This window comes from Canis lupus, chromosome 33 (genome assembly GCF_011100685.1).
Source record: "Canis lupus familiaris isolate Mischka breed German Shepherd chromosome 33, alternate assembly UU_Cfam_GSD_1.0, whole genome shotgun sequence".
NCBI classification, from domain to species: Eukaryota; Metazoa; Chordata; class Mammalia; order Carnivora; family Canidae; genus Canis; species Canis lupus.
In genome coordinates, this window is record NC_049254.1 from 23,898,317 (window position 1) to 23,909,005 (window position 10,689).

At 46.7% G+C, this 10,689-nt stretch overlaps 1 protein-coding gene across 3 annotated transcripts in view; it reads left to right on the forward strand.

Moving 5' to 3' along the window:
* The window catches only part of PLA1A (phospholipase A1 member A), a 40,371-nt gene extending 30,321 nt beyond the window's left edge, over positions 1–10,050 (forward strand). For 2 of the 3 annotated variants that reach the window (XM_038582932.1, XM_038582934.1), the window contains 4 exons: positions 1,225–1,314; positions 5,023–5,182; positions 8,687–8,851; positions 9,637–10,050. In XM_038582932.1, coding sequence (XP_038438860.1) covers positions 1,225–1,314; positions 5,023–5,182; positions 8,687–8,851; positions 9,637–9,721 — 500 coding nt within the window. In that variant the 3' untranslated portion in view covers positions 9,722–10,050. The remainder of the gene's footprint in view (positions 1–1,224; positions 1,315–5,022; positions 5,183–8,686; positions 8,852–9,636) is intronic. The other variant, XM_038582935.1, reaches the window with a different exon arrangement.
* Positions 10,051–10,689: the final 639 nt, after the last annotated feature.

A 10,689-nucleotide genomic window follows, 5' to 3' on the forward strand; every position in this document is an offset into this window, starting at 1 on the left:
TCTGGAAGATGGCATATGGCCTTCTGTGTCCCTCCCCTCACCCTCTATACTGCTGCCTGATGCCATACTTGCTCTGCACACACTCTTCACACACAGCCCCTCATCTGCAAGCCCAGACTCAGGACCTGTTGGAAACATTGGAATAGCCCAGAGCCGCTGCCCTCACTCCAAGACCAGATGCTTGCCATAGGTCTTTCTAGCTAGGCCAGCCATTCTCCAAGTCCTGATAGACTGTAAACCAAGGCTTTGTGAGGAATCCCCAAGAATGGTGTACATGACCCTCTTTAGAGGTGTGAGGCTGTGGCAACCATGCACCAACTAGAGGGCTGCCTCCTTGCTGGTTGGCTTGGGCACATTTCTGGATGATCCAGGATAGTCTGGGAGAAGGGCTTGGGAAAGGCTAAGGGATCTGGCCTCAACTCACCCTGTGCTGGTCATTGCTAAGAATATCCTAGGGTTCTCCAAGATGGATTTCAGGAAGAACTCTGGGAAATATAAATGGTTCCTTCCTCTCTCCCATTCTCACTCCCCATCCCTGGTTGCCACTCAGAACTGCAGCAACCTGTCATTCCTTATATGAATGAAATGGATATCAGCTTGAGAAAATGTTAAAGTAGATGTAGTTTCCCACAATAAAGCAAATCAACATTACTTCCTACTCAGGGGGCATATGCCACAGTTTCCCCCAATGTGATGGTCCTGCTGCTATAAACAGCCACCTCACACTATCCGCCAGCGTCACCTCTCACTACACTTTGCCTGGCACTGAACACCAGGATGCTAACTACTTGTACTTCCAAGAATATTTCGTGTTTCCTCACCCTGTGTGCCTTTGTCCAAACCATATTCTCTGCTTGGAATGCCTTTCCCTAACTTGTTAACCACTATTCTTCAGGTCAAATGCTTCCCTGTGCTTTGTCTGCAAAGGATATAAAAAGCCATTAAAACAACTGTCTTATAGATTATTTTGCAAATTGGAGACATAATTTCAAATTTCTGATAAATACCTCCTGGAATGGGCCCAATGATCTGAAGAATGTGTGTCCTGTTTACTTGTATGTTTATCCTTGGCTGGACTGGGCATGGCATGTAATGAGCATACAGCGTAGTTGTTTATAGAATGATCGGGTACATGAATTAATCAATACATGGGTGGGTGCCAAGGGACACTGAAATGGCCTTCTCAGGACTCTGCTGTCTTTGTCTTTGCCTCTCTACTTCCAGGGCTGATGGAACAAAGTGGTATCAAGATAGAGCCGCTTCCCAAGGAAGTGAAAGTCTACCTCCTGACCACTTCCAGGGCTCCATATTGTGGTGAGTTGGGGGAAACATGTGTAGCTCAGCTCTGCTAGTGTGCTGTCCTGCAGAGTCCAGGGTTTTGATTTGGCCTGTGTCTAGCACAGCATGGAAGCCAAGGTGGGAGGTGAAAGATTGGGGCAAAGATGCTATAGAAGGGGTGGGAGGGTGGGCAGCAGCTAGTCTTAGATCCTGAACTTTCAGAGCTAGTCCAACTGCAGATGAAGAGTTAAGGACATCTTACTCTCCATATATTTATCCTAGTTCCTCCCTCCTTCTCTCCAGCGTGGGACTCTGTAGTCTGATATTTGGGAGGACCTTCTGGTTCCCCACTTCTTGCATACTTTTTTACCCCTTCCTTGGTGCCCATCTTATGGGTCTCTCCCCCCACCCACTCGCAGCCCTCTTAGGTCAGGATCTCTGAGGAATATTGAACCTTGCCCTCTGCCCTCCTTCCCCTACACATACATATTCCAGTTCTTCACTGTTGTTTCTAACCACTGCATTTCACTGAAGCGAAGATGCCAGTAAAAGATATGAAATGTGAGAGGAGAGTGTGTCTTAGAACCCATGAAATATATCACAGGTTGGAGCATCATCTTTTCCGGTGCTATTTGCATCTTAAGTAGATCGACTGTACTTCCTTTTTGACATTTGTTATCCTGGGATCTTGTCTAGTTTATTGTTTATTGAGTGTATAGGACAAGTATGCTGGTTAAGATGATAAATTGTATGGCCACACTAATTCCGACTGATTTTCTGATTTGCTTGTGTCTGGTTGGTGGAGAGATCTTTTATTTTTTAAAAAAGATTTTTTTTTTTTAAATTCATGAGGGACACACAGAGAGAGGCAGAGACATATGCAGAGGGAAAAGCAGGCTCCCTGAGGGGAGCTCAATGTATGACTCGACCCTGGGACTCCGGGACCATGCCCTGAGCCAAAGGCAGATGTTCAACCGCTGAGCCACCTCGTATCCTGGTGGAGGGATCTTTGTGGCTATTCCTTCCTTGTACCAAACTCCTAGTGCTATGTGTTATGGAGCCCAAAGCTCAGATTGTAGTCACACAAACTTGGAGTTGAATCTCAGCTTCTGCACTTACCAGATATGTGATCAGGAGAATCTTACTTAAGTTTTCTGAACCTCTACATCCTTATGTAGAAAATGGGAACAATAACAGTACCTACTTCAAAGAATCAACGTGAGGATAAAATAAAATAGTATACAGGAAGTTGCTAGCACAGGGACTGGAACTTGCTAAGAAATAATTGCTTTCCCTTTGTCAATCAGAGAATTGGAGGAGACTAGATGCGGGTGTTTATGATGCTAGAGAGAATTCCTGGCTACCTCCTACGAACAAGTGGGTTTCAAGAGTCAACTGTGGGCTTCTCACATATATCTATTCATTTGACAGCCCAATTCTTGGGTTAGGTATGAGGAAGGGGAGGCTCTGAGACACTCAGCCTTGTGCCCAAGGCTACACAGTGGGGTGGGAAAAGTATAATTCAACTCCAGGTCTTGTGACTCCAAAATCTACACCCTTTCATGCCACCACCTGCTTCCACACTGGCTTCTCTGCCTCTGCTTCTGAAAGAGAATCTGTTCTTTACAGCCATATTTCTAGGTTACTCCTCTGTCCTCACTGCCCCCTCCTGAGGTCAGCTGGAAGGAGGATGCTTTGTCCAGTGACAGAGGCAGTGATGCCAGGACCAGATGTCCAGTTTTACTTCCAGCTCTGGACAGCTTAACAGCAACCTGAACTGGCTCCTCTCTGTCTGCACAGCCAGGAACACACATGGTAGGGAGACTGGGGCACACTTGAAGTTAGAGGCATTTTCAGTTCCCTGCTAAGGCAGGTTCACATAGCCACAATTTTTGTGACTGTTTCATATTTGTTGTGAGACTCCCTCTTGGTGCCCCAGAAGTATGGCCCTGTCTGTTCACAAACCTCAGAGAGGCACAGAAAGAACCAAGGAGCATAATACCTGTTTGCCTACATGCTCTGAGCCTTCCAGTGCTGAGCCTTTTGTTCTGAGCATTGGAGCTGGGATCCTCCTTTACCTCGAGTTCGGGTGGTGCCAACAGCCTGTAGCAACCTGCTCCTACCCACTCTCAGGCCACCATGGCACTGGGTTCCCATTGCCCAGCTCTCTTGGCCTGCCTGGGCTACAGCAGTGTTCAGCAGGACAGTGGTCACCCTTGACTCCTGCCAGGCATGTACCAGCAGGGCAAAGAATCAATCTTCTCCAAATAATAATCTTTTCTGACAATATTACTTTCCCTAGTGTTTCACATGAAGTGTGTTCTCCCCATTACTTCACTAATCCTTGCCATGTTCTGTGAGGTCATGTCAAGGTTACTGTTTACATATGAAGGGACCAGGACACAGAGAGGTTCAGTAACTTAGGGAGAGGGACACAGCAAGGAAGCAAGGCTGGGCCGTGGATCCAGGTCTCCTGACTAACCGTCCAGGGCTCTGTGTGCTGCTTCCCATGTCTTACTCCTGCACCGATTGGATTCCACTCCCAGTTCATGCCCACCCAACATTAGTAGACCTGACTCTCCTGGGGCTTCCAGATAATGAAAGGGGAGAAGCAGAACCTTAGGAAACTTACTTGATGAGGTGAGACCTGCCAGCAAAGGAAGAAGTGGTACAATATATCAAAGTCAGCCTAGGGAGTTAAATTCGTAAAGCTTATGCAATTTAGTGTTTTTCCCACATTGCAGTTATCCACTCCCCTTCTGCCCTTACCCATCACCAGAACAATCTGAACCCCCTAGCAAACAACTGAAAGACAGGAGGGGCATGGCATTGGATGTCTTCCTCTGTGGAGGGGAACCATACCATGCTTTCTTTCCTTCCTGTGGGTTCTTGGCATCTTAGCACCCATCAGTGAGTCTTGTTACCAACCCCATGAGCCCAGATGGATCACAGCACTCTTCTGACTTAATGCTCAGTCTACCTAAGTCCATTCGATGTCCTTCCTATATCTGCCTATTAAATATGACAAATGAAAAAGTACAAGTAGGGTAAGAGGCAAAGGACTGCCTCTCCAGCTGTGTCCCAATCACCAGAGAAGTGTGTGAAAATGCCCCAAGACCAAAGATACAGCAAGATGCCACCAGATGGGCCACCCCCTTAATAAGGAAAGGATAGGATGTTAGAGAAGCTGTACTTCTTAACTTCTCTTGCCAGAGAGACAGCAGGTCGCAGGGATATCATCATGAGCCAGGCTCCTCATCTAGTCTGTGTCACTGACATGAGCTTTGAAAGCCCCAGGATCCATGCTGCCTGGGAGGGTGGAGATGCCATGTAGGCACCCAGGCTGCCACAGAGAGGAAAATAGTCACCTACACACAAGTGGGCTTCCTGAAACTGTGTGTATGGTGGGAAGTCGAGGAGTATCATTACATTTTATGAGTTAATTATTTAGTATAAGAGACATGCTTTTCTTTCAGAATCACTACACCAACACAATGTCATCAAGCAGAGAGGAGTGGGACATTTTAGTGTTATAAGTAATAACAAGAACTAACATGCATTGAATGCTTCCTAGCCACAGGCATTGTCTACGGAATTTCCACTATTAACTCATTTAACTCTCATTCAGACCTATTTTTATTATCCCCAGTTGGAAGCTAAGGATTTGGGGGACAGCAGGTAACCTGCTACTAAGAGGTAGATCTCAGATTCCTGCACTGCTGCTCTCTGGGGCTTTGTGGGCAGTTTGCACCGCTGACCTCTGGCCCAGGCATCTGCTCTGCTTCGGTTTCCCAGTGCATCACAGCCTGGTGGAGTTTTACTTGCAGGAGCCAAGGAACAAGGATACCTTCATCTCAGTCACCTTCCTTAGCAGCAACGTTACCTCCCAGGTCAAGATCACCATGTACGTAAGTGTCCCGCATCACACGCACACACATCTCCCACAACAGGCACTGTGTGATCACTAATGGGTGGCCCAAGCCTGCTGGGCTGGAGGTGGAGGTGAGGGCAGGACCTGCTGCAGATGCACCCACAGACACATGCTGGGCAACTGTCCCAGGTTCATGATCAGTACTGGATCCAAGGGTAGTTTATTTAGACAACAGCAGATGAGGCGGGTGAGCCGAAGATATGGGGTGTCTCAACAGGTGGTGAGAACATGAGAACCTAGATAGGAAACATGAGTCAGGAATCCAGGAAGGGGGCATCAGGAATGTCAGCAAGCAGGAAGACCTCATCACTGGCCAGGGAGGGCTGACCAGAGCCTGGGAAGCACCTACTCCTGGAAAGTGGGGCAAGTACTAGGTGAGTTATTAGAACTGAATCACAGGCAAAGGGGCTAGTAAGCAAATGAGTACAAGGTGAGGCCAGCAGGGCTTGATGCCATGTGGTGCTAATCCCTAGAAGCAGGCTGAGCATTTCCTTCCCTTCTGGGGTCACATTTGGGCCTAGCAGCTGGCAGGACCAGGCTTGAGGTGGGAAGATAGAGAACTTCAACTATAGGAAGGCTCAAGCCTGGCAGAGGATAGGAACAGCAGCAGAGGTGCATGTTTCTTTACAAAGCAATTGGTAAGTTACTCGCAAGCCAGCAGGAGCCGGTCTAATCAAAGAAGTCACTGTCTCAGCAAGCAGGGTCCCGTCCAGAAACCAGAGCCCAAACTGGGAGTCCAACAGAAGATATTTAACCCAAGGAACTAATTACAAATATGTCCAGAGAGCTGAAAAGCCAAAAGGAGGCGGGGGGACAGTGCAGAAATCAGCAACAGGGGGCAATCCTCCTGTGGGGTCAGAGGAACAAGGCCAGGTGATGTTGGTAGTGTGTCAGCAGGATCCACCGAGGTGGCTGTTTGGCGGGAGCTGGAAGCAGGCAAGAAATATAGCCCCTCTGAAAAAAAAAAAAAAAAAGAAATATAGCCCCTCTGGAATCACAGCCCAAAGTGGTCTCGCCACTAAGTGTGCCTCCTGCAGGTTAGCTCTCACTGGAGTTTGCTGGCAGGGGAAGCTGAGAAGTGTAGTTTGCAGGTGAGCGGATGAAGCACAACCATAGAAATGCATGCTTTTCCACAGTGGCAGGTGCCGTGAGGACAAGTAGGACAGAGCCTGACCAAGACTGAGAAGGTGAGGTTTCAGTAGTGATTTGACGGAGTTACCCAGTCCAGGGGTTAGTGAGAATGCAGAGAGGAGGCGGGGGTGGCGAGGGGAGTACGGGGCAGCCACTCAGAGCCACACTGTGCCAGGTGTTGAAGGACAGTTAGGGATTTTGGGTTTTATCCTGAGAGCAGTTTGGGGGGCCAGTGGGACTTTTAAGGAGGAGAGTGACCAGATCAGAGTGGAATTTGGAAACATTTCTCAGGCTGCAGTGTTAGACATTAATGGTACTGAGAGGAGCACATTTCTGGACTCCCAGACACCCTGGCACTGGTCAGGGCTCCAGCTCACACAGACCACAGAGAGAGGTATGGCAGTCAGGGTCCCAACACGGATCTTCAGGTGCCCACCAGAGTCTTGCAGATTACAGCTGAATGATTTTCATTAGATCAGTTTAAGGTCGTGTTACATCCACAAGGTGCTTTCATTGCCTCTCCTGCACCTTGAAAGATGAGCCAATACCGGCAGGGGTCAAGACAACCACACAACTGGTCACTGATTAGAATCACCTGCAGAGTCCTAAACACCACCGACTCCCTAAGCCTCATCCCAGGCCAATTACAGCAGAGACTCTGGGCACAGCCTCAACCACTACACTTTTAAAAACTCCCTGAGTAACTGGAATGGATATCCACAGTTTCTTCCTTCTCCCAAAAGCAATTTGCATTACTCTTTTGAAGAAGACTCAAGACACAGCTATCTTCAATTCCTTGTTTTATTTTTTCTTCCCGCCCCCCTTGCAGAATAGAAATTGAAAAAAAGGAGGGGGGTTTATGTGTGGTCTTTCCCTTCTTTGTATAATTTTGTGAAACCCCAGGATTTCCTTCTAATTAGAAAATTTACCCAAACCAAGTCCTTAGGTCACTCACTCACAGCGTCCTTCATATCCTGCTAGTTTGCAAGTCCTTCTATCCATGCAGCTTCTGAAAAAGAAAAATCTTATTTTTCCTCTGAAAAATTTTTTTTAATTAATTTTTTTTTTTTATTTATTTATGATAGTCACAGAGAGAGAGAGAGAGAGAGGCAGAGACACAGGCAGAGGGAGAAGCAGGCTCCATGCACCGGGAGCCCGATGTGGGATTCGATCCTGGGTCTCCAGGATCACACCCTAGGCCAAAGGCAGGCGCCAAACCGCTGCGCCACCCAGGGATCCCTCCTCTGAAATATTTTAAAATACTTCTAAACTTAAAAAACAAAAACAAAACAGGAACGGCTCTGGAAGACATACAGAATCTTCCTCAAAAGAAAAAAACAAACTCTGACTAACCTTGGGTTAAAGAGTACACAAAGAAGACATTTTATCACTCCGCAAAGGCCAGAAAGGAAAGAGAAACCATGTGGCTGAGCCATAACCCCTCTACTTTCGATGACCCCAACGCTCATGCGTGAAGGTGAAAGTTCCACCCCCTCACTCCTCCTCCTTCTCCAGTCCCCGTTCCTTCTTCCGAGGTGGAGGCCAAAGCGGCCCAGGCAGGGCCCAGGAGGCAAGTGTCTTCCCTGCTCCCCAGGACTTTGCCCACCTTGGTGACTTCCCGGCAGGCCTCCTTGCTCCACACCTGAGTCTTCTCTTTGTCACCTCTCTGGATGGGTGACTTCATGCTCTTCCTTCCATCTTGAGCCAAGAGAGACCTGGATTCTGCTTTTACTCTGGGTCACCTAGGCTGCCTTCAGAGGTGTACCAAGCCTGTGGGTCAAGCTCATGGCTCATGCATGGGAAAGCTGGGGTTTAGACCTAGGGCTGTATGACTCCAAAGCCACATAGTTGGGAAGACACAAAACCTGCATAGTACCACAGCAGCTCTGTCTGGTTTCAAGATCCATTTTTTTTGTTTTGTTTTTTCCCATTCACACATTCATACTCAGTATAAAATACAAAAGTCCACACAAAATTTATGGAACTGAAGGCCCTGAAAGAGGGCTCTACTTCCAGTAGGTAGATCTGAAAGTGAAGATTTTCTCCAGTTAGGAATCTAAGAACAGGGACATTTTTCCGGATATGAAAATCCAAGAACTACCATTTTGCTGCCATGTCCACTTGTTTTCTTTAAAAAATCAACAACTATTTTCTGAGCCATGTTTAAAGCTGTGAGTATACACGCAGAGGGGCTGGTGAGTGTGATATAAAAGATTGTGGTCCACACCTTCAAGGAGTTCTCTTGTGTGTGAGAGCTAACCAACACTACCTGCAGAGCCCCATAGGAGCCAAGGGGAGGCAAAGGCCAAATGCTCTTGGGTAATTTAATTTACCTCTCCCTTGCAGACCTAGACAGGAACTCCAGGGGAAAGGAGTCATAGCTCATGCCAACCCTCAGTGCCAGATAAACCAAGTGAAACTCAAGTTTCACTCTTCCCACCGAGTTTGGAGAAAAGACCGGACTACCATTGTTGGGAAGTTCTGCACTGCTCCTTTGCCCGTCAATGACAAGTAAGTCTACCCACCCCACACCACTCTACGCTACCGTGACACACCCATGAGGACCAATCCTGACCTTTGATGTGACATTTGTTGAGGTGCAGTCTCATCACAGCAGTTAAGTTCTTCAATGGAGAGATGACGAAGACCCAGGGTTTTCTTGAATTTCCAGTGGGGCCATCTTGGTTTGGAGGTGTTAGAAAGCCAAAGAGGATGAGGAATGGCTGGGGTGTGGGTGAGGAACAGAGAGATACGGCACGCACCTTCACCACTCTTTCCACAACCCAGTACTCTCCGGATTCTTCGGTACTTAATCTTTTCAACTCTTTAAAAAATCACTGTAATCATTTTTAAGTGTACAATTCAGTAGCACTAAGCACATCCATACTGTTGTACAACCATTACCACTTTCAATTTCCCATTCCCACTTCAGTATAAGATATTTCATTTTTTCTGATCTATAACTGGATAATTTTATATAGAAATATAAAATCTGCTTTATGTATGTCTTACTTAGTTTCTACGTATGATTTTATTGGAACAAGACTTCTCAGTGCACAGCCTCCACTGGTTACATTCACAGGCATGGATCCTCCTGTGCCTCTAGCAGGGTTTTACACTAGTCTTACCAGCCCTGGCAAGAGGAGGACAGGAGTAGTAGATGCCTATAATAGACGATTGTAGACTTCTTGCACCTGACATCATGGAAACACAAGAGCACGTGACTGCTAGCCCTCTCTCCTGACCAATCAGGACCCTGCCCTGAGCTCTACTTTCTTGTTGCTCTTCTTTTGCAGCAAAAAGATGGTCTGCTTACCTGAGCCAGTGAACTTACAAGCAAGTGAGACTGTTTCTTATGACCTGAAAATAATGTGTGTTTAGTATAAACCTGGGCAGGATACATCTCCCTGAATTTCAGAGGAGGGTGGGAGCTATGTTCAACTTATTCTAGGCCACTACTATTAGAAGGAAGGCAAAAACTCTTGGTTGTTTTCCCTATAATTAGCCACTTTAGAGGGGAGAGTTAGCTCATCTAACAGAGCTTTGTCTCTATTACCAATTTGAACAGCCTTACAAAAATACATTTTGAACTTTTCTATTCATATTTAACTGCAATTGCCCCATATCCTTGAACATTTGTATCTAGGATTCAGTAGAAACATTCACAGGAAGAATGCTTTTTTAAAAAATAAAATATCTGACTGGCTTCATTGTTTTATTGGAATGGAATTCTGTTATGTACAAAAATATGATTGTCTATAGGATTGGAGAAAACAATCCTACAAAAATTGTACAGAAAACAATACAGAATTCTCTGTATTAAAATAGCAATGGGAAAGAAGTTCTTGGAACAAGAGAGGGGAAGGAGGGCAGGCTGGAAGATGGAAGATCCCTTACCATTGCTTCCTCTGGGTAGCTGGAAAATTTTGGGGATCAGAGAGATCTTTGGGGAATATAGGTGGATTTTCTTTGGGTCATTGTTTCCCCAACTTTGTTATAAGTTACCTTGTATCAGCCATAGTCCAGCATGAAATAGATGATGTGCTCAAATTGGGTAAGTTGAGGAGAATTTAATAAAAGGACTGTTTACAAAGGTGTTAGTAGGAAGTGGGAAGACCACAAGGGATAGTGCAGTTCCAGGGGGCCAGGGTCATGGCAGCTGCTACTGGCCTAGGTCTGAAGAGGCAAAGGGAAAAAGCACCAGACTCCTGGGACAGAGAGGGCCTGTCAGGCCTTCAGAAAAGGGTCATGGTCACCTCACCTGCAGCAATCCTGCAGGGAGGGAACAGAGGAAATAGACTCTCTGACCTCACTCTTCCCTCTGCCTCATCCCTTGCTAGTGCTCCCCA